Consider the following 27,374-nt stretch of genomic DNA (forward strand, 5'->3'; position numbering starts at 1 on the left):
AACTCTAACCAGGTGCCATTTCTTCGCAAATTGTTTCCCTTAATCCGTAAATCACTTAAAGGTTCTCTGGTTGTTTTGAGTTATTATGATTTGGATCTAAACCCTAAGATCGACAAACCTCACCGTCCCCCTCACCCCATCCCGTCCATCCAAACCGGTCCCTCCCTACCTTTCCGCAATTTACTAGCTGAATTTGACTTATACGATATCTGTAGAACCCACAATCCTTCAGGGAGGGAATATACATTCTACTCCCCAGTCCATAACGCCTATTCTAGAATAGATTTAATCCTATGTGATAAATGGTCTCTCCAAAAAAAACTAGGGACATTGATATCTTGCCGATTACTTGGTCTGATCTGAACCCCTGTTTTTTGGAAATGGAACCTCCACAACGCCCAGACTTCTTCCAGACCGTGGCATCTATATCCATATCTCCTAAAGAATCCCCTATACAAAAAAAAAATATTTTGGACTCAATAAATTCCTATCTGGCTGTTAACTCCCCTCTAGATACATCCACTATAAACCACTGGTGTGCTTTCAAAGCTGTTACACCTGGGGCTGCTATTCAGGCTGGAGCCACTCTCAAGAAACAAGCTGCTCAACTACAGTTGAACTTAGAAACTAAACTGAAAGCTCTAGAATCAAAAAATATGGCCAATCCCTCTAGAACTCTCCAGTGTTCGCAGCCAACTCCAAAAACTGCTCCTCGCTCGTACCCAAGCGGCATTGAATAGGATGCGACAAAAGTTCTATTTACTAGGTAATAAATCAGGTAGAATATTAGCCCGTAAACTTCAGGCTCAACAAGCTAGAAATAGGATCAAATTTATCTATTCTCCCTCTAAGTAAAAAGTTCTGAATCCTAGAGACATTATACTCCCCACCCTCACCCAGGAGCAATTATCTGTACTTAATGCTCCATGGTCCACTGCTGAAGTCTCCACAGCTATCAAGTCACTCCCTCGTAACAAGGTAGGGCCCGGATGGGTTTGTCACTGATTTTTATTTCACATTCCATGACCTATTATCTCCCTATCTGACTGACCTTTTTAACGAATTCTCTAACCATGGTACCCTTCCTGCAGAACTACTGGAAGCACGTATTGTAACTATCCCTTAACCAGGGAAGGACCCTGCATATTGTCACAACTACCGCCCTATTGCACTGCTTAATTGCGACATCAAACTATACGCCAAATTAATTGCCACTCGTGTTAACAAATTTCTTCCATTGCTGATACAAACTGGTTTTGTTCCGGGGAGCCAATCGTCAGACAACACGCGCAGGGTTTTTAACTTGATCAATTCCCTCCCTAAAGATCAAGGTCTCCTCCTACTGTCCCTCGATGCTGAGAAAGCCTTTGACAGACTAAATTGGTTGTACATGCGTGAAGTTCTCATTCGTTTTTGCTTTTAAAAAACGTATCTTATCCTCTATCTTAGCCTTATATAGTTCTCCCACAGCCTGGGTGTTCAGCAATGGCTTCTTATTCGATTTATTTCCTATTACAAATGGTACGAGGCAAAGATGCCCCCTATCCCCTTAATATTTGTTTTATCAGTTGAACCCCTTGCTATCACCATTCGTGACGATCCCAAATTCCCAGCTTTGCAGATTGGTTCTTCCCGCCACAAACTGAGCCTTTTTGCCGATGATGTTCTCCTCTTCGTCTCTGATCCTACCACTACTCTCCCTTTTTCACATTCTATTTTAGATGCCTATAGTTCAGCCTCTTATTATAAGCTCAACACCACAAAAACTGACGCCCTACCTATTAACTCCTTGCTTTCCCTCCAAACATCTTATCCGTACAATTGGCAGAAAACTATGATAACATTTTTTTTTACCCAAATTAATGTATCTGTTCCGCACAATCGCGTATATCTTCCCAAGGAAGGCCCTTCAGACCTGCTCTTCCATGCTGACAAGGTATGTCTGGTCTTCAAGAACTTTTGTGGCACCAAAACTGTGCAAGAAATTGCTTACGTGGGCCCATTCTTCATCTTTCATGGGTCATGCCGGTGGTCTTAAGACTCCTAAGATCATTCAGCGATTCTGCTGGTGGCCTCATCTTAAAACGGATGTCTTTGAATTTGTAGCAGCCTGTTCCAAGTGTGCTCAACATGAAAGTCCACGAACCTCTCCCTCGGGTCTTCTTCATTCACTTCCAACACCTTAAAAGCCTTAGACTCACATCTCTATGGATTTCATAACCGATTTGCCAGTCTCCAGAGGACAGAACACCATTTGGGTCATTGTGGACCGATTTTCGAAGATGGCTCACTTCATACCCCTCACTGGTCTTCCCTCTGCTTCTCAGCTATCCAAATTGTTTTTCTCAGAGATTTTCCGCTTGCATGGTCTCCCACAGTAAATAGTTTCTGATCGGGGTTCTCAATTCGTGGCCAAGTTCTGGAAAGCTCTCAGCTCTGTCCTAGGAATTAAGTTGAACTTCTCTTTAGCCTATCATCCCCAAACTGACAGACAGACTGAAAGAGTCAACCAAGATCTGGATTCTTTCTTATGGATGTTCATGTCCCCTGCTCACGATGACTGGATGGATTACCTTTCATTTGCTGAGTTCGCACACAATAACCTATATCATTCTTCTACCAGTTCCACTCCTTACTTCATTAACTACGATTTTCATCCATGAGTTCCTTCCTTTGAATCTCTCCCAGCTCTCGAGGTTCCTGCTGCTGAATCCGCTCTTTGTCAGTTCACTAAGATTTGGGGACAAATTCATAAGGCGCTACTTAAGATTTCCCAGAAATATAAGACCTACACCAATCGGAAACGGAGGGCTGTTCCTAGTCTCAAAGTGGGAGATCGTGTTTGGATATCCACCAGAAACCTCAGACTCAGAGTTCCTACTAAAAAGTTTGCTCCAAGATTCATCAGTCCGTATACTATTGAAAGAGAGTTGAATCCTGTTTCTTACAAGGTGAAACTGCCTCCCTATTTGAAAATTACCAATGCTTTTCACTTTCTCTGCTAAAGCCTCTTCTCCTAAATCGTTTTCGGACAGCTTTCCCTAAATCTCCCAAGGTTCAAGCCGCTCAAAATGAGGAATTTGAGGTTCATAAGATTCTTGACTCCCGCAAGAGGTATGGTCGTCTCCAGTATCTCATAGATTGGAGAGGATATGGTCCAGAGGAAAGATCTTGGGTGGCTGCAGAGCATGTTCATGCTCCAAGACTGATTTGTGCCTTTCATGCCAAGAATCCCATTAGGCAGCATGGGTGTTCGGAGACCAACCTAAAAAGGGGGGGGGGTACTGTCAGCATCTGGAGTCTTACCTCTGGTTCTGGTCCCTGGAGCTTTCCTGTTAGCTGGCTGGTGTGGCTGCGATGGATAGGAGCTGCGGCAGCGAGGTCCTCTGATGCGGCTGCCGGGCGTCTGGAGGCCGAGGTCCTGGTCCTGGAGAGCGGAGCATGGCAGCCGGAGTTGTCTGTTTCCAAGTGTCCTGTTGCTGGAGTGCGGCATCTGGGATGCTGAGGCCAGAGGTAGTGGCTGTGTGCTGGTTCCAGACGTGTCCTCTGTGCAGGGAGCCGCCATGTTGGAGACCAAGCCAAGCCAATAGGTATCCCAGTTCTCATCCAGCCAATCTGGTGCAGTCTTCCCTTATAAAAAGGGGTTGTTGCGTAGCTATGGTGCCAGTGCTTCAAATTAGTTGCTACTGTAAGGTGCTCAAGCTCTGCGCTCCCAGGTTAACACCTGGTATGCTGGTACTGTTGTGGCTGCCCTGTGGTCAGTTCTGTTATTGCAGTCCTTTGCTCCCAGTCCACCTGCTCTTGCAGTTTAACCATTGGGTCCTCTATCTGGTAGATGGTCTCCGTTTGCTCACAGTGATCCTCTCTTCAACATTGTTCTTTAAGTCATCATTTCATTCAGTGTTCTTCAGCATCATTTACAAATCACAAGTCATCTCTTCATTAGGTGTTCTTCAGCATCGTTTACAAGTCACAAACATTTCGTCTTTCAGAATTCACTCAGACTTATCTCCTAGTTGGTGTGTATGATTGAGGTCTCGTTAAAACTGACTTAATCTTTCTTCAGTGTATCGTTCTTGGTCATTGTCCCCATTGCCTACCCCTCTACATCTTTGGGCCTAAGTCTTCAATCCATGAGTAAGAACTACATTCAGCCACCTTATTTCCTTCCTTTGCCGATAGCTACTCCCTCAGTCAATTATCAGTCGTCATATCCCCAACTCAAGCCAAGCGTCACAGTCTCTCCATTTCCTATAATAAATCATCTATATTACATGGTGTGGGTATATCATTAATCACTTTGTTTTCATTAAAAATTCTTTTACACAAATTGTTCCTTCTAGAGGTACGATCACTGTTTCTAAGCATATTCACTTTATACTATAGAGATCTCTCACCATGCCACCGTGCAAAGTAAACCAAATAATTTTGTGAAACTAGTTGTGACATCTCTTCCTGTTTAAGTTATATAACTTTCAATAGCCATCAAATGTTGATAAAACTATGTTTAAGATTGGAATCAATGTTTAATATTACTGATATATTTCAGAAACGAATATTAAGAACAGTAAAAATAGTCCAATAAAGTTCATTATGTGAAGTGCAGCTCTTCTGCCACTCTTCCAGTGTCCGCATGATCGTCTGCGCATGTGCGATGTTCCCGGCTTGCTTCCTAGAGTCCCCTGGAGCGGAGTCTGGGTAAACGAACGCGGAAGTGACGCGCCGCTTGGTGGAGCGCATCACATGATGCCAAAGACAAAGACTTTGTATCCGGACCCAGAAATGACGCATCGCGCAGTGGAGCGCATCACGTGACCCTTCCTGCATCTCAGCGTTGTCATGGAGGCAGCGGTACACAGTCCTTCCCGGACGTGTGCTCAGTACATGAGTCAGATACATAAAGTAGATTTAGAAGTAATAAAAGTGAGACATGGTATATTTTGATAAATAAATAAAGATAGCTTCATAGGTTAATTAGTCAATATTAAAGGTGGACATGAATAAATGTTTTTAATTCTATGGGATGTAACCTAAAATAGCGGAATAAGTAGTGCTTCGTGCACCAGTGAGGCTGTGGAGTTTATATTGAAAGTGACAGTGCTAATGACTATATAGTTATGTAGTGAGTGTATGTTTATTTAAAGTGACAGTGCTATATATAATATAAAGCTGAGATGTGTGTGTGTATATATATATATATATATATATATATATATATATATAAGTTTTCTCAAGGGGCGCCTAGTCTTATTTAGACCTTTTTAGGGGTATTTAAACCTTTATAGTGGTAATAGAAATAGCAATTCTGTACTATAACATTTAATCATTGAGTACAATCAAATTTGCATAAAAATGTAAAAATTTGACTTCCAGTGGGCGGGGCATCCAGCATGGCCGCATCTTAGCTCTGCTCCTGAGTTGGGCTCTGGGCAAAAGCTTATTTTCCCTATTTATACAGCCCTTGTGGATATTGTGTCTACTCAAACAGAGGGACCGGGAACTGAAGCATTGGGGGGAACCCTTTCTGCCTCGGGAGCTTGTATTTCCACTGAAGTCCGGCTGCATATGTTGGCAGCCTGTATGACCGCCAGGACATCTGGTGCGAAAACTGGCGTGGGCGCCGAAACCATTCAGGAGACAGTGTGTATCTGCACATATTAGCCCTTCAACCCACTGCCAAGCCTCGGCTACATACTATACTGCGCTGTGGGAACGGATCTCCTCAGCCCGACATTTGCCGGATCATTCACACCGGTCCCTGGCCCCCTGGGACTGCGAGCACCGGCTACTACTGCCTCATTTTGAGGGGATACATGCGGCACGGAGAGGTCTGTGACGGGTCGGGAGCCTCGTCAGCGGTCTGAATGCTGTTCCTCCCCACACCGCTGTGACATACCCTGAAGCTGCTGCCTCCTGAGAGACTGTATTGCCGCATCCACTGCGCGATCTGTGGGCTCCTGGACATCCTGGTGGGGCCCCGCTGGTGCCTGGCTGACTGAAGTCGCGGGACGGTCTCCTGCCGGCGGCTATGATCCGGTGCCTTACCTGTGTTGGCGGCTGAGACTCGACCCTGGATGCCAGGATTACATGGTGACTGCTGCCGGACGGCTGCTGCAGAATGGCTTTGGCCGCTGAAGACCCACGGAGATTGCTGCTGCCGGAGAGCGCTGGGCTACTAGTGTACATTGCTGTGACCGGGCTGTGCTGCTCCGCTGGTGCTCTGCTGGCGTGCGGGGGTGATTGGGACGATGGAGTGTGGAGGCTTCAACTGCGACTTCTTGACGCCAACCAGTGGATGTACGGTGAGGGGAGCCCCCCAAGTGATAAGGTTGGGGTCCTCAAGACAGATAGATGGGTTAAGTCCATCACTTGATTCTAATGAAAAAATAGAGGAACACATATTTATGCTACTTTTCCTTACACTCCTACTATGTTTTTTATGCTCATTTGCTTATGTTGACAGATACTACTCTTCTTGTACTTCTTTACGCCTGTATATAGGTACATTTGACTCTGTTAAGAAGTCTGTTTACTATTGTTCGCTATGTACGTCCGATTCCATGAGACGGGTGGGTCACTCGGGGTTTGCCTCAGTCCATGTCTGCATTCACACAATCAAAAGACCCCTCCTCATTGCAGTTTAGTTTCTTGGAATGTCACTGGTCTCAACACTCCGATCAAATGGAAGAAAGTGGCAACCCATTTGCGGAGGTTGAGACCTGATGTCGCCCTCTTGCAGGAAACCCATTGGGTGCGGGGGGAGGACTCGACCCTTAGAGCCCGTTGGATCGGGGAATGTATTACGGCCTCCTTTAGAAATAAATCTAGAGGAGTGGCCATTGTATTTCGGAGAGGTTTACGGTATGACATCTTAGACAGACTAGAAGACCCGGACGGTCGTTTTTTGCTGATAGATGTGGATATCGAAGGTAATAAATACACGGTGCTGAATCTATATGCCCCGAATATTTCTCTGGACCGATTTTTGGCTGAAATTACACAATTGCTGGCAAGACGCCACGTTTACAACTTAGTTATAACAGGTGATTTTAATTATGTAGATAATCCTACGGTTGATAAGTCTCCACAGATAACTCGACCCCTCCCTCACTCTTGGTATAATATACAAGCTCTTAAAATGACTCTTCAAGTTAGTGACCCTTGGAAACTCCTACACAATGGTGAACGTACTTATACTCACCTCTCCAGGGCACACCAGTCGCTGTCTAGAATAGATTTCTTTCTACTGGCAAATTCTTTGATGGTACAGGTGAAACGGGCGTAAGTACATGATATCTTGATATCTGATCACGCCCCGGTATCCTTAGATCTGTGGCATCAAGCAGTGGTGGAGGCGACTCGCCTTTGGCGCTTCCCAGACTACTTGTCCAAATCCGAGGTCTTTAAAAATTTTCTTACGACAACTTGGACAAACTACCAGGATGACAATATAGACAGTTGGGATGATATTGTCTTATTCTGGGGGGGGCGTCAAAGGCGGTCATGCGAGGCCATATTATACAATACGTCGCCAGACGTAAAAAGGAATCTACTAAACTGTACAATACTTTACAAAAATCAGTGTCACAGACCTTTAGAATATACCAATCGAACCACTCAGACTCCTCTATGGAAGCTTATTTGCAATCCAGGAAGGCTCTTGAAGCTTTTTTGATCGCACAAGCTAGGTCCATTCTGGACCACTCCAGACAGATGTATTTCAAGTGGGGAAACAAGTCTGGCAGATTACTGGCCCTTATGTCCAAACCTTATAAAAAACGATCCTTCATTACAGCCATTAGGGCCCCGGATACTGGCGCAACCTGCGTTAACACTCGGGAGATACTTGACCGTTTCCACAATTACTATACGTCCTTGTACCAAGAGGTACCAATATCTACAGATCGTCAAGATCACCTTTTGTCCTTAGCCAAACTACCCACGTTAACTCAGGAACAGAGAGAGAGTTTGGCTGGGGATATAACAGAGGAGGAGTTGAGAGGTGTTATTAAGGGGCTGTTGCCCCACAAATCTCCTGGCCCAGATGGATTTTCTGGCATATATTACAAAATATTAGAAACTGAAATGTTGCCTGCATTATTGGCTCTATTAAATAAAGTGTTAAAGGATAAACACTTACGGATGCTTACACGTCCCTTATTCTAAAACCTGATAAAGATCCTTTGTTGATGGATTCCTACAGGCCAATCTCCCTCCTAAACACCGATCTGAAATTATTAGCTAAGATTATGGCCAACAGATTACAAGCAATCCTGCCTGACTTGTTGACCATGCATCAGACTGGATTTGTTAGGGGGGCGACATTCTGTAAGGGCAATTAGAATGGCCATAGCGGCAGTGGTGGCGGGAACACAAACGCCACAACCTAATAGCATGTTACCTAGTTTGGATACCAATAAAGCTTTTGACTCAGTGGCTTGGCCTCATCTGTTCGAAATACTGGACAGAAGAGGTTTTGACCCGATTCTTATTGAATTGATTAGATATTTTTATTCCCAACCCAAAACATCTTTATTAATTAATGGAGTGAGGGGTGAACACATTCACATGTTTAGGGGTACGCGTCAGGGATGTCCGTTATCCCCCCTATTGTTCAACTTCTGTATAGACCCATTGTTTCGCATCTTACAATCTTGGACGGAATTCAGGGGCATTAGGGTGGGTGGGGTTGAAATAAAACTATCAGCCTTTGTGGACGATGTATTATTATATATAGACTATCCAAAATCATCTTTGCAAAAATTTTTAGATAAACTGGAAGAATTTGGTGAAATCTCAGGATTCACAGTTAATCTGGCTAAATCGGTAGGTCTTTGCTTACATCCCTGCATTACTACTCCGCATTGGGGTCGTCTGATTGCGGTAAGGTGGGCAAGGTCACATATTGACTACTTAGGTATTCGCCTTCCCAAACGCCCGGCAGAGCTATACAGATTAAATATCTCTAAGGCGTTAACAGACACGGCAAGGGAACTAGAGGGTTGGGCCCACATTATGCTATCATATGTAGGGAGAGCGAATCTCATTAAAATGGTGACATTTCCCAGATGGTTATATATTTTGCAGGCTTTGCCTCTTCTTTTATCTCAAAAAGATATTGGCATTGAATGCCTACTTTAGAAAATTTATTTGGGGAGCTAAAAGACCGCGCATAGGGCTGATAAAGTTACAACAACCGGTCACTAACGGGGGTATTAACTTTCCTAATATTTTATTCTATAACCAAGCGGCGATATTGCGCTATTTACGAGATTGGTTGTCTGACAAAGACCTTTATGCTAATACTTCTCTGGAAGAACAGTTTTTGACGGATTGCAGCTTGACGGGTCTGTTACACCGACATGACAGTGAAGTAGACTATAACATACGTAATAACCCCTTATTATGGACTACAAAACGAATTTGGCATATGCTCCGACATAGACATAACTTAAATTCATATAACACCCTTTTCGCACAATTCCTACACAACCCTGATTTTCAGGGCGGGTTGGCGGCCTCACCCTTTGATAGACTACAATCTGAAGGACTACATAATGTGGGTATGCTTTTAAAGAGAGAAACTAAGACACCTCTTTCGTATACGAAAGCATCGGAAAGATTCCCGAGCTTCCAAAGATGCCCATTCGCCTATATGCAGGCTAAACACTATGCAACGTCGGTGATAGGTAGATTGGCTGACGATGACTGGAATAATTCCTTAGATGTGCTGTTGAAATCAGACTTAACAGTCAAGGGAGCAATATCACAACACTATACTTTTTTGAGGCAGAATATTAACCATAATCATATTCAGTCGGTATGAAATCTTGGGTATGCATCATTCCCTCCTTGACGTGATGGATTATTGGAATCACTCTGCTGGTCTAGGAAAACAATTCCGGCGATTCAACATCAAGAAATGTTTTTAAACATCTATCACAAGGCTTACTTTTCGCCCCACAGGCAACATTTAGCAGGGTTGATACCATCTGCCTCTTGTCCCAGATGTCATGCTGATATAGCAGATATGTATCACTACTTTTGGAAGTGCCCCCTACTGAGAACTTTCTGGCTCAGAATAAGACGGTTTGCTCTGGATAATTTGGTAAACTATATTCCCTTTACGGATAAATGGGCAATATTCGGTATGCTGCCGGAGGAGCAACGAATAGAGAAAGGGTGCAAGCGCCTGTTACTAATTATAAGTGTAGCTGCCCGCAAGGCCATCTTGCAGACATGGATTGAGGCAAACCCCCCCCCCCCCTCACCCACCCTGAAACTTTCCAAGGATAAACTGCACCATGTGTTTCACATGGAGTGGATTGACACTATGCTGGAAAAAGATAAGCGTTCGGCAGGGTTCTTTGGAACTTGGGAAAGCTATATCGATATTTTGCCAATTGGCATACGTACTAGAATACGTGATTCCCTGAAACTAACGGAATGGTATACCATTCGGGAACTAACCGGGGACCCACCAGTAAATATATTACCCTAATTACCCTAAGTGAGCTTATTGAATTTTAGAAGTAAAGGGGCGGTTTGAGATGAGGAGGACCGAAAGAGAACGCTCCCTGAGTGCATAGTCTTGTGGGAAAGGACATTGACTTATACTTTTGTATAATGTATGTACTTATTTTACAGTTGACTATCATACAGATTCAGAGTATTTGTAATGTATGTTTGGATACATTTCTGGCACATGTTATGTAAGATGCTCTGCACAGAACTTCTTAATCATAACTTTATTGTTATCCAGTAAAAAAGTGTATGTATCATGGAATTTTGTGTGTTTCAATGAAAATGTATGTTAAAAATTTTTTTTAACAATTTATTAAAAAGTTATTGAACACTCATAGCAGTAAAACAATAAAACAATGCAGTTGGGAAAGAAATGTTCCTCTCTCAGTCTGGCTTATATGTTAGATTCTTTAGAACATTATGTTTCCTGTAAGGATGTCACCAACGCGTTTCGTCATCAACGACTTCATTAGGGGTGTCTTTTTTTTTTTTTTTTAAGGAAAAAGCATAAAAAATAATGATCGTCTCAATACATAAAATTATAATACATTTCAGCAGTTTATAAACATAAGTTAAATGGGAACTGAATGGTTTTAGGTGTTCAATGATCAAAACATGGAATAATAATAATAATACATATATTAATTACACACACACACACACATACATACATACATACATACATACATACATACATACATTTATAGACCACTGCAAGAAAATGGATTTGGACACAAATTCTCTTTTTACCACATTCATGCACTTAACTTGAGGGCTTGTTGTTATTCAGTTACAATACCTTTTATTAAATAAAACATTTCAATATATTGCCATACCCAGGATTCAAACCTATAACCTGTTAAATTCTAATCAAACACCCTACTCATTGAGCTATTTGATCCTGCATAATAACTATGAACACTATATGAAGCTACTGGTACTTTGTAAAAATATATTCAGCATTGCAATTGAGTAGACCTATGTAGTGTGCAGCCACACATCCAATCCCTCGCAGCCACACACTACATAGATCTGTTCAACCGCAATGCTGATCATTTTTTCACAAAGTACAAGGTAAGCTTCAAATAGTTAGAATTCTCTTGCTTAGAATTATCTACCTTTCTATGCAAGAGCAGATAGCTCAATGAATAGATTGCAAAGCCACATGCAATGGGTTTGAATCCCTGGTATGTCAGCATCTTGAAATGTAATAAAGGACAGTGTGACTGAATAACAACGAGCTCTTTAAGTTGAGTTCATGAATGTTGTATAGGTATTAGCGACAGAAGTGGCCAGGATAGGAGACAGGGGCGGTGAGGAGATGCTGGGCTTCAATCACGTGAGAAGCTGCAAGTGAAAGTAATTAAAACAGATAACTGACAAGGGCCTCCAACAGTGCCCCCTACCCTGCAGCGCTATGTGTGGTGCCCCCTCTGCACACATCTAGTTACGGCCCTGTCTGTACCTTCCATATTGGAAACGGGACTTCCTTGCTCTCATTGGTGACGAGATCTTGCACCAGTATGATTCACTTTAGTCAGCTGCACTTCAAAAAGTGCATATTAATGTGATCAGAAGAGCCTATATTATACAATACCAATGTAAATGTATGGTTGACGAGTAGTCCTGTACATGCTCAAAATGCTATCGTTCCACTACTACTTTTATTCATAATTTTAGGGATTGTAGGATTACTACAAAATTCTGGACGAAGCTTATTGTATTCCTTAAGAACATGCTTAAGTTATACCTAATGCTTGAAACTTTAGCTCAGGTATAGTATTATACTTTTTCTCCAGTTGCTAGCAGGAGATTTATGTTATATTTCTTTCTCCAGTTCCCAGTACAGGTATGTCAGATCAAGACAGGAATAAGACAAGTTTTTTGTTTGTTTTTTTTGTTTTTTTTAGCAAAATAGGTGTACTACTTTTTTTTTATTATTTCTTTTTTTATTATTAGATTTCTATAAGGAGGAAAAATGTGGGGTACTTCGTTTTAATTTTAAAGGTAGCAAAATGTAATAATTTGTTATTAGGTTGGCACAATATTTTTATATTTTAAGGTCACAATAAAAAAATTATTAAAGAGACACAATTTTATTAGTTATTCCCATTACTAATTGGTACCAGGATGGACCCAGTGCTATTCACCATAGGGGGGCACAGGTTCTTCCAAAATAACTCCCTAGCTAGAGGATTTTATTGATAATATCTATTTATACAGCATTTATGTAGTCCATTACAGTGAATATTTGTTATTCATATCAGTCAGTGCTTACAGTATAAATTACAGCTCTCTTGCCTGTCACAACCACCTCTAGTTTTCCGTGATTTTTTGTATTCTGCATTTTGTATTTGTTACATGAACAATATTGCAGTGACAATTTCCAGTGACTCACGTTTGAAATTGTTGGATCATCTGGCAATTTTGTCTCTTGCATATTGGGGTTGCTGAAAAACTACAGTTTTCACAAAATGTGACCTTGCCTAATCAGTCACTAAGGCCTGGAGGTTTTAATAATGTTACCTTTGCTTAACATGACACGGTCGAGTCACATTATTATTATGCAGCTAGACAGACTGGAGTGTCATTTTAGAAACACGTCTGGTAGGTAGTCCCCGGGTTCATTTTGATGGTGAGCTGTTCCACTGTAGCTTGATGATCAGCCCTCACGCACCTCCGTAGCCAAAGCTCACCTCTCACATCAATTGCATGCAGTTTCCACAGCGGTTATTCGCAATGGTGTCATTTGTCAAGTCACGATATACCTTCACCACAGCAGCATGCGAACAGTTCACAAACTGCGCTGTTTCAGAAATACTGCCACCCTTAGTCCGAAAGCCGATAGTCATCCCTTTTTGCAACTCTGATAAATAGCACCTTTTTCCCGTGACAGCAATGAATGATATGTGTGCAGACAGCCTGTTGTACACCTTATATACCCACCAAACCAGCGCACGTGTCGTACTTGGTTATTATTATTATGCGCTGCCGATGTGAAATGTAGGTGGTGGTCATAATAATGTGACTCGACCATGTAAATGCAATAAGAAAATATTAATAACGTTTTTACAAAAGTAACACGTTTTTATTTTATTTTTTCTTTGTCATATTTCAGGAAGGCTTTCTTATCTAGTGAACTAAAAAGAAAATTATAACAATGCATCATGGAAGTGGACCACCAAGCACTCCGCGGCAGCTTCAGAGGTCCAGATCCTTCACTGGCAATGAAGGAGAGGAAACATCCATGCAGACAAGTTTGCCCCAATCTCCTGTTCCTTCATTTGCTCCAGCAGTTAGTTCACCTGGACCCCAATCCCCTAGTTACCAAATACAGCAATTGATAATGAGCCGGAATCCAGTTGCAGGTCAGAATGTGAATATAACCCTACAAAATGTGGGGCAAGTGGTAGCAGGTAATCAGCAGATAACTCTGACCCCCCTGCCTATCCCTAACCCAGCTTCTCCTGGTTTCCAGTTCAGTTCCCAGCAAAGGAGGTTTGAACATGGCTCGCCATCTTATATTCAGGTCACTTCTCCGATGTCTCAGCAGGTCCAGACACAGAGCCCCACACAAGCCAATGCTATGCCACTACAAGCATTACAGGGTGTCAGAGCGGGAGGTGCTGGAGCTAGCTTGGGAATGTGTAGCCAGAGCCCCACACGTGGATTTGTGGATGCCAGTGTGCTTGTGAGACAGATTAGTCTGAGCCCATCAAATGGTGGACATTTTGTTTTTCAAGAGGGATCTGGTCTTGCCCAAATTACACAAGGAGGCACAGGACAGGTACAACTTCCATCAGGAGCAGCACAGGCTAGCATGAGAGAGCGGCGACTGTCACAGCCTCACTCTCAAACTGGAGGCACTATCCATCACCTTGGGCCTCAGAGTCCCGTGACAGGTGGAACAAATATGCAGACATTGACTACACCGAGCCACATAACAACAACTAATCTACCACCACAGATAAGTAGTATTATACAAGGTCAGCTCATCCAACAACAGCAGGTACTTCATGGCCAGCAATTGGGCAGGACCATTAGCTTTGATAGGACAGCTGGAGGAATGATAGCTGGGGTAACTGGAACTTCATCTTTTGGCATAACATCACAACCTACACCAACAAGTCCATCTCGGGGCTTAGGTCCACAGGGACTCTCTAGTCTTCCACTTACTCAAACAGTAAGCACTGTCAGGAAACAAAGTAAGAAACTAGAAGAGATTCCTCCTGCAACTGCTGAAGATGCTCAGATGAGAAAACAGTGCTTGGAGCATCACCACAAAAATATGAAAATGTTAAAGGAAAACTTCAAGGATTACCTGATTGAGTTGTTCTTCCTACAACACTTTCAAGGAAACATGATGGATTTCTTGGCCTTCAAAAAGAAACCTTCAATGGGCCTTCATGGTTACCTTAGGCAAAATGACTTGGATCTGGAAGAGGAAGAAGAAGAAGAGCAATCAGAGGTTATTAACGATGAGGTAAAATCAGCTTTTTGTTCCATTTTGTAAACATTGAATTAGCCCTACTTAATCCTTCTAGGCCAATGTGAAAAGTACATTTTATATGGGATTTTAGGTAGTTCTATCTGTATTTATTGCATTATATTGGAATGGATAACTATTTTGGCAAAAAAGTATTGCATGTCTGTTTAATATGTTATCTTGCACAAGGGAGATAACAAAGAGTTTGTGATGGATACATATAATGTCTTTGATATACAACATATAAGTGAAATTAAGGAGTCTTTACGCTATGTGTAAATATAGCTAGGAGCTGCACCTGGACAAAACTATGTTATGTTGTAGATTTAGTGTCGGAAGTTGCTCGCAGTCTAGCTGCCATGTAGAAAATAATGTCATGTGTCAAAGTGAGAAAATTCCCCTACGGACATCTTGTCCTGAATGTGGTGTGTTATAAATAGGATAAATGTATCTATTAGTGGTGCTTACTAATGTTCCCATTGAAGACATTTAAGGGACATCCCCTTCTCTCTCAAAGCACTTGCTGATAAGAAGCATTTCTCCTTTGGAAATAGAATATTTTCTATTGTTGTGTTTTGTTTATTTGTTGTGTTGCTTTTGTGGCTTCTAGCACGCTCTGCATTTATTTCCAGTTAGCAGAGTAGACAAGATTTTTGGTGGATAGTTGCTCCTGAATGTTTTTAACCAATGTAGATAGTTAGGAATGTATTCTGTCCCTGTATTCCTGCTGAACATGTGTTGATGAAAACTGTAAAAACACGTGTGAAATCGTGATTGCCAATGTAATGATATCTGGGGGGTTTTTTTTGTTTTTTTTGTATATTCTTGTTATTCCAAAGGGTACACTTGGCATATTCAGCTGATCCATCCTAATCTTGTGTAGGGAGCTAAGGATGTATATTTTTCTTTACCCCATATTAAGCAAGCCATTAAGTCAAGCAGGCAATTTGCTAAAATGTGCAGTGCAGTCAGCAATATATAATAAAACATTTCTACTTTACTTGTGTATTTCTTTCTCTCTTGTCTTTCTTTCCTTCTTCTTTCTATTGTTTACCCACTTCTTGCTATTGCAGTGCTCCACAACCCACCCCTGGGAGTATTCCCTTTCCCAAGGGTTGTATGGTCAACTATTTGCTCCAGCATCCATTGCTTAAGTGTTGGGGGCTCCTTTGAGTGACACCTGTCTGTCATGCCACTTTGCCTTGCTTTAGAGGTGGAACAGTTACTAACCAGTGACTCTTAAAATGGGACAACTTGTTATCAGCTATTGTAGCCTATACACTGGCAAGCTAGTGCACAGCCATTACAATGGAAAAATAACCTACAGCTCTCTTTGAGCATCTAAAATTCTTTCAGCCTCAAAAGAACATGAAAAAAAATCAGTATCATTTGTGCCGGAAACAAAAGGCTATTGTTTTTGTATGATTATTTGAATCCATTTTAATATGGGTGAGAAACAAAAATCCAAACGAAAATGATTTTCCCTCTTCTTGAAATATTTTCTCTCAGGTAAAGATTGTGACAGGAAAAGATGGGCAGACTGGTACTCCTGTTGCTATAGCAACCCAGCTTCCTCCCAATGTTTCTGCTGCTTTTTCATCACAGCAGCAGCCATTTCAGGTACCTTTTTGATGGTTCTACAATGTGGCCTCATCTCAGATTTACTTTTTTTCCCCATCCATTCCAGTTTTTTTTTTTTGTGCGCAGATATTTTATCTGCATTTCCATATTTTAAAGGCCATTGTTTTCTCATACAACTCCTTCACCCTGAGAGCAATGTGGGCAAGAGTTTTGGAGTTTACGGTTTTCTCATACTGATATATGGTGGGGGTGACACTCTAAATGATCTGCTAACACCTGAAATCCGGCATTCCACCACTGCTGCCAAACTCAGGGGTGAAAGGGCCCAAGTAAAAGTTTTCAAACCATTGAAATGCATGAGCTCCATTTTTGTGACAAGAAGCTTGTGTGATCTTGTATTTGTCTTCTCGTTGGTTTTAATTTTTCCATTTTTCTCGTGAAGCATTCGCTTTTATTTCTATACATTTTTACAAGAACAATATTCAGATTGTAAGACGTAAAGCATTCATCTGCTCATAGTTTTCTTTTTACTCAGTATGCAGACAATAGCATGAACCATTTTGTGGTCTAAAACAATACTCATAGGACTGCAGTCTGTGTAGTCATTAGGAACTATTGACAACGCAAAGCCACTAGATGACCAATATATTTAAGGCATGACTCAGTAAGAACTGCTTTTTACTGACTAAAGAAAGCTGCATTTTCTCAATTTTGCTTTAATCCATGAAATGTTTGCCTTAACTATAAGTGCTTTGTAATGGCCAATGGAAACAAGCTTAATACAGTGTGGTCATCATATGATGTACCTTATACAGTACGATTTCAAAGTTGTTTTATTCTCGTCATATGGGGGCATTTTTTTTAACAAATGAAATTAATTTCACTAGTGATAAATTCATTTCATTGCTCCACAAAGAAACAGTGCACAAGAAGTAACAATTGCACTTTTTTTTCAAACTTGTGTTTATGCAGTACAGTATGTTGTTTGAAATAAATACGTTTTTTGTTCATATCCATCTGTGGGGTCAATAACATCATCAAGACGTGAATAAAAAACATTGTCCCTTGGTACAAATATTTTTATGGCCCCTATTACCTGATTCTTTGCCACCAGTGGTCCTGCCCTCTATCAAGTAGAATCAGATGCTATATTATCCTTTTCTTTAGGAGCTTGTTATTCTGTTGAACCTTTTAAATTAGCAACATTAAATCTGAATCAGCATCTTAATTTGGGTGGAAAAATTTGACGCATTACAGAGAATATTGGCCATTCACATAAATCCCTGCCTCCGGGGAACCTTAAAGTCTATATTCCCTACCACATGTACACACACACATTGACACTAGGGTTAACTTTGTTGGTAGTCAATTAACATACCAGTATATATTTTTTTAGCTTTTGGGAGGAAACCGGAGTACTCGTAGGAAACCCATGCAAGCACGGCAAGAATATACAAACTCCACACAGTAAGGGCCATGGTGGGAATCGAACCCATGACCTCAGTGCTTTGAGGCAGTAATGCTAACCATTACACCATCCGCAGTGACCTTTTAAATGTTTCTTGTAAAATGTATGAGATTAAGCTCCCACACTGGTAGGCCCAAGTGACAGCAAATGTTACTCACTTACCTTAGCACACGTGTGGCTAAGTTGTTATATCTAGCTTTTTGGCTCCCAGACTTAGCATTTCTCTTAGACGTATGCTTGAAAATGATCTGCTCAGATGACCTGGAGTTTTTCAGGCTTACTAATCGCTTTCAGGCCAGTTTGCAGACATTGCCAGTCATAGCGCTGTGTGCCTGGCCAGCATTAGTATCCTTGATAGCTTACTGATTACATGCTATTGTCTTTACATTTTTTATTTTAGAGCCCAGGGGGTATGTGAATGTGACCAGTAGCAATTTTATATTACGCATCTTGCGCTATAAGTTTAGTGGAACGTTACATACATGTGCTATTATTTATTAGTGTAAAGGCTTACTAGCTGCATTGCTTGGACTCAGAGCTTTTCTGTTTATTTTCTACTTAACCCAGCTCCAACAGTATCATTGGCTTATGTTATTTTCTGGCACTTTTGCATCAGCTGTCTGTGTTGGCTTTCTCCCAGTGTTTCTCCCGCCAACCCTCTCTCTCTGCTTTCTTTGGCTACTCTAAACCTCTACCTTTTGTATCTAAATGTGTAACTATTTAAGTACTCTTTAACACCCTTTTACTATGCATTTCAAAGGAGATTCCACAATCTACACTCTACATACATATATAATGAAGGTAGTCTAAGACATTAATGTAGAATCTGAGATAGAACTGTACTTTATAAAGTACTATAGATTACTACAATAAACATTAGCAGAAAATATATGATGTTTGTAATATGTGATCACGTACCTTTTTTTTTGCATTGTCATGTATGTGACAAAAATAGAAGTTACAGACATGCGTTATTCCTTAACGTTCTGTGAATCATGCATTATATGGGGTTCAATCCAATAAGCCGCGATAATGTCATAGGAGTGAATCATCGCGACAGGTAGCGATCAATTTTGTGTGACTTCAGGCAGGATACAGATTTAAAGGGATCCATTTAAATGCAGCGACAACTGCACTTCGCACCCTTTGCAGATAATTGGATTGATCCCTAAATGTCTTGTGAAATTATTTACAGGTTGCCAAAGGATTAACAAACATATAATCACTAAACACAATTTACTAAAACTTTGTCCTAATATTTTATTGTGATAAAACTGTGCCAGTCATGTATGAGATAGGAAATCAGGTTTGTGACATTGTATAAAAATATGTGGATACTTGATAGGCTGATATGATCTTGGTATCCATATTCAGTCAGACATTAAGTCTGAACTATACAACACCTTTTTCCATAAATCATTGTTATAATGTACATCGAATAATCTTCTTAGGAAAAATAATGTGAAAGGATCATATTCAAAATATATATATAATTGTGTAGGTCCCCCTCATGCCACCAAAACAGCTCTCACCCGTCGAGGTAGGGACTCCATAAGACCTCTGAAGTTGTTATTTGTTATCTGGCACCAAGATAATAGCAGCATATCATTTAAATCCTGTAAATTATGAGGTGAGGCCTCCATGGCCTGAACTTGTTTAATCCAGCATTTCCACAGATGCTCAATAAGATTGAGATTGGTGGAATTTGGAGGCCAAGTCAATACCTTGAACTCTTTGGGGCATATTCAGTTAGCCACAGGATTTACCCCGCAGCTAATTGTTGGCGCCGCACAATTCAGTTAGCTGCTGGAACCTCATGCTAATTACCAGAGGCAGTATTTTTCCTTGCAGCCTCAGGAGCTGGGGGAAACCTATTGACATTAATGTCTCGTTATAAGAAGTACTCAAATTTCGAATTATTTTTATAGTAGAACTTAACTTGACAGAGAACATGTTCGGAGATCTCCGAGATGGTTAAATACAGCAAGATATCATCTGCAAATAAACATAATTTATGGACAGATGAGGACATTGGTATAAACATTCGAAAAAGATAGCGCTAATAGGTCATAGATGAGATACGTAGGTCAAATTGCATATTTAATTCATAATAAAAATCAATATAACATCCATATGGAATAACATGAACAATATTAAATGTTAAAAAGAGGGTATCCTTACTCCCCGCTAAAAAAGGCTGTTAGAGAGGTCTCGGATTTGGATAGAGATGTCCTACTTAGACCAAATAAAATACAGAAAAAGGAAAAGGATTCTGATGTTGAATTGGACAGTCTAGCTTTTATATCTACATACAATAATGAAAGCATGCAGATCAAAAAGATTGTATGTAAAAACTTCAACCTTCTGAATCAGGATAACCTTTTAAGAAGTCACTTACCACTCAAACCGAAATTCATCTTTAAAAAGAATAAGTCACTTAAAAATATTCTTGCTCCCAGTTTTATTCAAAAAGTTACCACACAATAGACCAAAGGGGACTCCTGGCTGACGTCGAGACCCAAAGGTTTCTTTCGATGCGAGGCCACCAGGTGTAGGAAAACTACACACATTCACATCAAGGAGGGAGAGGAGTATGAACTGACCAGCTTTATGAACTGTGACTCATCCTACATAATACATCTCCTTTCCTGTGGTTGTGATCAGAAATATTGGGTCGGACTACAAGAAGCATTAAGATTCGCTTCATGGAACACCACCGGAATATCGTTAAGAAAATCTCCACACATAGTGTCTCCAGACACTTTAGGGATCACCACGGGGGAGACCCCAGTTCCCTACACCTTATAGCGATTGAACAGGTGGATATAACGAAAAGAGGGGGTGATCGATATAAAGTCCTGTGTAAACAAGAATTATATTGGATGTTCAAACTGAACACCATATATCCGAGAGGATTAAATGAAGCGGTTGAACTTAACTCAGTACTATGATTGTTTGCTAAGTGTTCTGGTTTGCACCTCTGCTCCCTAACTTCCCCATGTCATCATAACTATATTAATAATACTATTAGCACACCATATTGTGTGTTGATAGATCACTCTGTATGCTTATAGCCCACCACTATATTATGGGTATATATGGTTGATGTTTGAATCTGGTGCCACTAGAGTGTTTCTGGAACCGTAGGAAGAAATCATCATCCGTGATCTCTATATGTTTATGTTGATTAATCAAATTTCTTATGCATCCCTCTGGGCATTTGTGACATATTTTTGAGATGTATTTAGTAAATACATATATATACCTACACTTTCCCTTTTTCCTTTTTCAATTCTAATATCTATTAAGATATATGCGGAATTTATATCTTAATATACTATAAATATTCCTGCATATAATCTTGCTATATAGTTGCTATGTTGAGGCCTATGTAGTAACAAAGTGTAATATGGGTACATTATACCGATTGATGGAATCTACATAGATTATGCATGTCACGTTATATGGTTCTCTGTGTGGTTGGCACAGTGGTTGGCGGAAACACACAGATAGTGCTGTTAGAGATGGACTCCCGGACGCCTCCCACTGTGATCCCCACAGAACAATCACCAAGCGACGCGGTAATAGACGCGTTGCCCTGGCAACATCATCGGGAATTAGTGACGCGTAGCGTCATGACGTCTGCGGCCGGGGCCGGCGGGAATGACGCGACGCAGGATACGGACCGCGTCATTGATACGCGGCCAGACGGCGTTTGATGACGCGACGGGATGGGATCCGATCGTGTCATCTCCGTTCGTTAGTATTACTCACAATGTGGGTGAGGGGGAGGGAACCCCCCAGCAACACATTAAACAGCGGATAAGATCTCCTCCCACTCGGAAAGGATTGTTACTACCACTACTATCTACTCAGTACATCCACATATATACTCGATCCACTCCGGAGTTTGTGCACTACAGCATATGATAGTTATGTATACAAAGGGTCATGTGATCACCCCATATGAATATAAATATATAATTTTGGAGTGTTTTGACTCTTCTTTATTACATATACTCAGTAGTACATATTTATACTTATTTACTAATGTCTGTCATTAATTGGGTCATATTATGAGATAAGATGGTCAAATTTCAATTATCTATGCAAATGAGCAGCCATATTGTTTGTGTATATAAACCCCTGTTTATAGCTTAGTGAGCACCTTGAAAAAGTTGTGTGAACACAACGAAACGCGTTGGTGTGAGCTGCCTTCCTGCATTACTCCCTGGACATTTACCATCTGGAGATTGGACGACCTGTACCAAGTTCCCCCTATTCACCGTGATTCCAGAGACCCTAATTGGAGGTATACCAATTGAACTGTGGACATTGCTCAACCGCTCATCTTACCAAGGAATTGCAATACTGCGGATTGCCGAGCCGCTTAAATTATCCTTGGATACACCTGCGGTAACTATTAATGTCGACCTTCTACTACTAATTGGGTCCACGGACTTTTGAAGGGGACTATATTATAGGAACAGGTCCTATTTTCTCCACTATTGCTTGATCTATGCATATGGGAGTTTTTATTTCAAAATCCACATAATAGGGTTTTTTTAACATTTAATATTGTTCATGTTATTCCATATGGATGTTATATTGATTTTTATTATGAATTAAATATGCAATTTGACCTACGTATCTCATCTATGACCTATTAGCGCTATCTTTTTCTAATGTTTATTGTGTGTGAGGTCTGACCAACCTCTGTATATAGCTGCTGTGTTGAACCTCCCCAATCAGCGCCTGGAGAGAATTACCACTTGGTAGGTTCTCTTTTCGAGGACATTGGTATACCTGGAAAAGATGCAACAACAAACACTGTGACCCAAATAAGGGCCAGCCAACAGAGGAGTCACCAGGAGGGTTGTCAGCCTTCTAGCCTAAACTAAAAAGGTCTACAAAAAGAAACAAAAAAACACTAGTTTCAGAGTAGATTATGTGAATCAAGATCTGTATGGCTTGGTGATAAAAAAAAAAAAAAAGGTTGGTTTAGTAAAGCATGTTAAAACGAGAAATGTGCGGGTCTGGTTTTACTCCGTTTTACTCCGATCTAAAAACAGCATCTTATTGGCTGTTGGCTCTCACATGTTTTGGATAGCCAATAACATAAATCTGAACTTGTGCTATTTTGGCGAAAAGAACCAAGTAAATCCGATCCCACACATAGAAACATACAAAATATCTCTTGGGATATAGCTCAGATAGTAATGGATATATATATATATAGAGAGAGAGAGAGAGAGAGAGAAAGAGTTATAGATTTTATATTGTAATTCATAACAAATATGTGATAAAAAGCAACCTGACAATAATATCACTGACGAATGTCAAGGTCTCTTTGAGAGGGAATATTGAGGTGACCCAAACTCTGACAGACCTACCTAGAGAAATAGACATACGGTGGGATGACAGAAGGTATAATAGATATTGAAAGCCAGTATTGATACATTAACTCAACTATGTTAAAAACCTCTGCGAGACACCTCAGACACCTGCCTACCAGAGACAAACCAACTGGACCTTATGGATCAATCACGGCATAAGGAGGACCAGTGGATTCACAATCAATTTTGCATACATTTTTATGTCTGTGTTGAGCGCTACTGGGCGATAATGTTTACAGTCGCTAGGGTCATTTTCAGGTTTACAGAGTGTACAGAATAGTTTGAGCCTGGGAAGGTGTCCTCCCTGGTGACTGATTTATAAAGGCTAAGTATGGAGGCGATAAGTTCTGCAAAGTTTTTGTAAAAATAATTAGTGAAGCAATTCGACCTGGGGCCTTTCCCTTGGGTAAGAATTTTATTACTTCCAAGACCCCTTGGTCCGTCTATGGGGTATTAACGGAAGTAAATGAATCATACAGCCTAAAGAGTCTAAGGTTATGAAGGAATTAAGCAACTGTGTACTTGATAACTGCATGCTTGTGTTTTTTCCATTAAATGCTATGAGAAGTCAATTAAGCAATTTTTCTTGTATTGTAAGCAGTTTTTCTACATAAGATTTGGAGCTACTCAGTTGATTGATTGATTGATTGATTGATTGATTGATTTTGTAAGAACTACTTTTTTTGTCATGGTCCATAACGATATAGGTGCATACTTTAGCTTACCCACCATCACATGCCCATCCAGAAGGGTCTCCTTGTCCTGGGCAGCAGCCACCATTACTGCCCCAGTAGTGAGGAGCATGCTAAAAAGGAGGATACACCCCACCTGCCAGAACTAAGAGTGCCCTGGATACCATGCTAGTGTCTTAGCTGGACAGGGCCCTGCAAGGGCAGAGAACATGGACACCACGTAGGCGTACGCTGAGGTGATATCCTGCCCCATCTGAGGCTGGAGATCTCAGTTGGGTACAGAAAGGGTGTGGTGTCCAGTGTTTTTGTGCTGCCTAACAATGTAGAGGAGGCACAGACCATCTCCAGTCCCTCCTTGTCAAATTAGGAGTTTTACAGAACACAAATAGAACAAGGGAGGGCTCATAGTTAGCCCCCGAAGAGACATCGGGAGTAAAAACTCCCGATGTATCTTCGGGTTTTGCGGTCGGCCTATTCGATTTGACCATCTGTAAAAAAGTGTATTTTCACCCGAAAATACACAAGTTCAGTGAAACCTGTGTGTTTTCAGGTGAAATAGATCCGAAAACGGGGCTGTTATCAGGGATTTTGCTTCGTCTGCCGGAGGTAGGTGAAACAAAATCCTTGATAAGCCGCGGCACGCGCCGGCTTATCGAGGCTATTTAGATAGCCCTCCCGGCGAGACTTTTACACCCACAGTCGGTGCGGGTAATTGAATATCCCCCAATGTATCAATATGACACTGATATTATTACAAATATTAGCTTTAACATACTTTTTTTGGGATGATTTTTTTGAATCCCTTGTCTGTGTGTTATGCGCTGCTAAATGCCTGTGAACTTGAACAATACATAAAGTGTCTATTCCAAATAAGAAAAAAATAAATAAAGGAAAACATGAAAATCTGAAAGCGCTTTTCCACTCACAGGCTCCCCTACCCACCACATTTTCGCTCACATGCTTATCTGCATGCCATCATCTCCCTAACATGGCACCCTTGCCCACCAGCTTCTTGCTCACATACCACTGTGCACACAGCTATTGCCTTACATGCATATTTGCCTGACAGCTTTTTCCACACATGCCCTTCTGCCTACCACCTTTTCTGGCATGCCCCCTGCTGCTCACAGGCTTTTCTCCATTGCCAACCAGTTTTTCCCCTCACATGCCCATCTGCACACCAACTTTATCCCTCACATGACTCCCTTGCCCACCAACCTGTCACATGCCCTCTGCCCACTAGTTTTCCTTCAAATGCCACATAATGTCAATGTGCTGGTAGTTTAATGCCTTTCATCCATGGAGGACATTAAACATTTTGGATATATGTGGAGCTGGAGCAGTCTGGTCACCTAGTACAGGCACCTACTCCCCTATACTGCACTCCCTGCCACCATTTTTTTGAACCCTAGCAGCTGGCCATGGTATTTTTGATTCTACTTTTGTACTTAGGCGGCCAGGTGATCAGGCTGGTCCTCCGAGCACACAACGAGGAGCAGGGACACAACCGCAGCTGGAATGAAGGGGCAGCAGATAAGTGTCTCCCCTCACTATGGGGAGCTGAGACACAGCTGTGGTTCCCCTTTCGATGGAGGAGGCCACTGGGGGATGGGCACAGTGGTAGCACAGTCCTCCGCTCCCCCAGTGGACCACAATGGGCATGGATTGCAAAAGGGACGCCATAAAATGGGGTGTACATATATAGTCTAATTACTGTTACATGTGTTTGCTTTCAAATGGACTAATACTTTACCTGCAATTGACCAGATTTCTCTGTGTCACTACATAATACTTTACCTGCAACTCACTGTATTACTGTGTTTCTGCAATTAGTCAATTGATATTTCGTAATGGCAAACCTGCAATTGACCATTACACTATGGTACTGCATAATTTTGATTTCTCTTACGTCCTAGAGGATACTTGGTTTCCATTTAGTACCATGGGGTGTAGACGGGACCAATAGGAGCCATGGGCACTTTAAGAATTTGATAGTGTGGGCTGGCTCCTCCCTCTATGCCCCTTCTACCAGACTCAGTTTAGAAAATGTGCCCGGAGGAGCCGGTCACGCTTATGGAAGCTCCTGAAGAGTTTTCTGCATTTGTTTTTCTGTTTTTATTTTCAGGTAGGACTGGTTGGCACCAGCCTGCCTGCCTCGTGGAACTTAGGTGGGAGAACGTCCCAACCTCCTAAAGGGTTAATGGTCCGTTCCCCGCTGATGGGACACTAGCTCCTGAGGGAACTATTTGCAAGCCCCACCATGGCGAGCGTACATTCCCGCAGCACGCCACCACCCCTAACAGAGCCAGAAGAAAGAAGAGAGGTGAGTACTTGCCGGCCATTATGGTGGCACGAGGGTACAGAGACGCACGACTTCTAACCGGGGCAGATTGCGTCTCCAGACACAGTACACAACCGCGTCTCAGTACACTGTACCCAGGGGTGGTATTCATGTGACCGCCGGTCAGCTGACCGACAGTCACATGACCTCCTCCACCAGCCCGACTGGTCACTGTCCCGATGGTCGGCATGCCAACCAACAGGGACTATTTCCACTCGTGGGTGTCCACGACACCCATAGAGTGGGAATAAAACCCGTGGCGACCGCAGGTCGCCACCGAGCCCGCAGCGTGGCAAGGGGCTTGCTGCACTCGCCCCTCCCCGCCGGGATCCCGGCGTCGGTATGCTGCCGGGATCCCGGCGTCGGTAAGCTGACCGGCGGTCAGCCGTACTACACCTGTACACAGTACCCAAACTGGCAAACACAGCCTTAAAACGGTTCTACTCCATCTTAAGCACAAAATTTCCTCAGCCAGTATAAAAAAATCGGGAAGACCACGCGCCATTGAAGGGGCAGGGCTTCACTATGAGAGGATCCAGCAGCTCAGCAGCGCCATTTCTCCACTGTAGTGGACACAGACGCTGACACAATCTCCCCCCTAGATAAGGAATCCAATCCTTCAATAAGATTACCCGACCATTTAGCAATGGCTTTAGTAACCCACGCGGTTACTAAAGCCATTGCTAAATGGTCGGGTAATCTTATTGAAGGGTTGGATTCCTTATCTAGGGGAAAGATTGTGTTCCTCCTGCAACATATACAGGACTCTGGAACTTTATGATGGAAGCCATAAAAGAAGCAGGTTTGCTTAATGCAAGCACAACTGCTATGGCAGTGTCAGCACGCAGGGTCTTGTGGTTACACCAGTGGACTGCGGACGCGGACT

General features: G+C 41.9%; 1 protein-coding gene across 8 annotated transcripts in view; it reads left to right on the forward strand.

The window, feature by feature from the left end:
- The window catches only part of LOC135069306 (E1A-binding protein p400-like), a 318,615-nt gene that overhangs the window by 31,198 nt on the left and 260,043 nt on the right, over positions 1-27,374 (forward strand). For 6 of the 8 annotated variants that reach the window (XM_063964668.1, XM_063964667.1, XM_063964670.1 and 3 more), the window contains 2 exons: positions 13,643-15,007; positions 16,520-16,630. In XM_063964668.1, the coding sequence (XP_063820738.1) occupies positions 13,685-15,007; positions 16,520-16,630 (1,434 nt within the window). In that variant the 5' untranslated portion in view covers positions 13,643-13,684. The remainder of the gene's footprint in view (positions 1-13,642; positions 15,008-16,519; positions 16,631-27,374) is intronic. The other 2 variants (XM_063964673.1, XM_063964674.1) reach the window with 1 other exon arrangement.

This window comes from Pseudophryne corroboree, chromosome 1 (genome assembly GCF_028390025.1).
Source record: "Pseudophryne corroboree isolate aPseCor3 chromosome 1, aPseCor3.hap2, whole genome shotgun sequence".
Lineage (NCBI taxonomy): Eukaryota > Metazoa > Chordata > Amphibia > Anura > Myobatrachidae > Pseudophryne > Pseudophryne corroboree.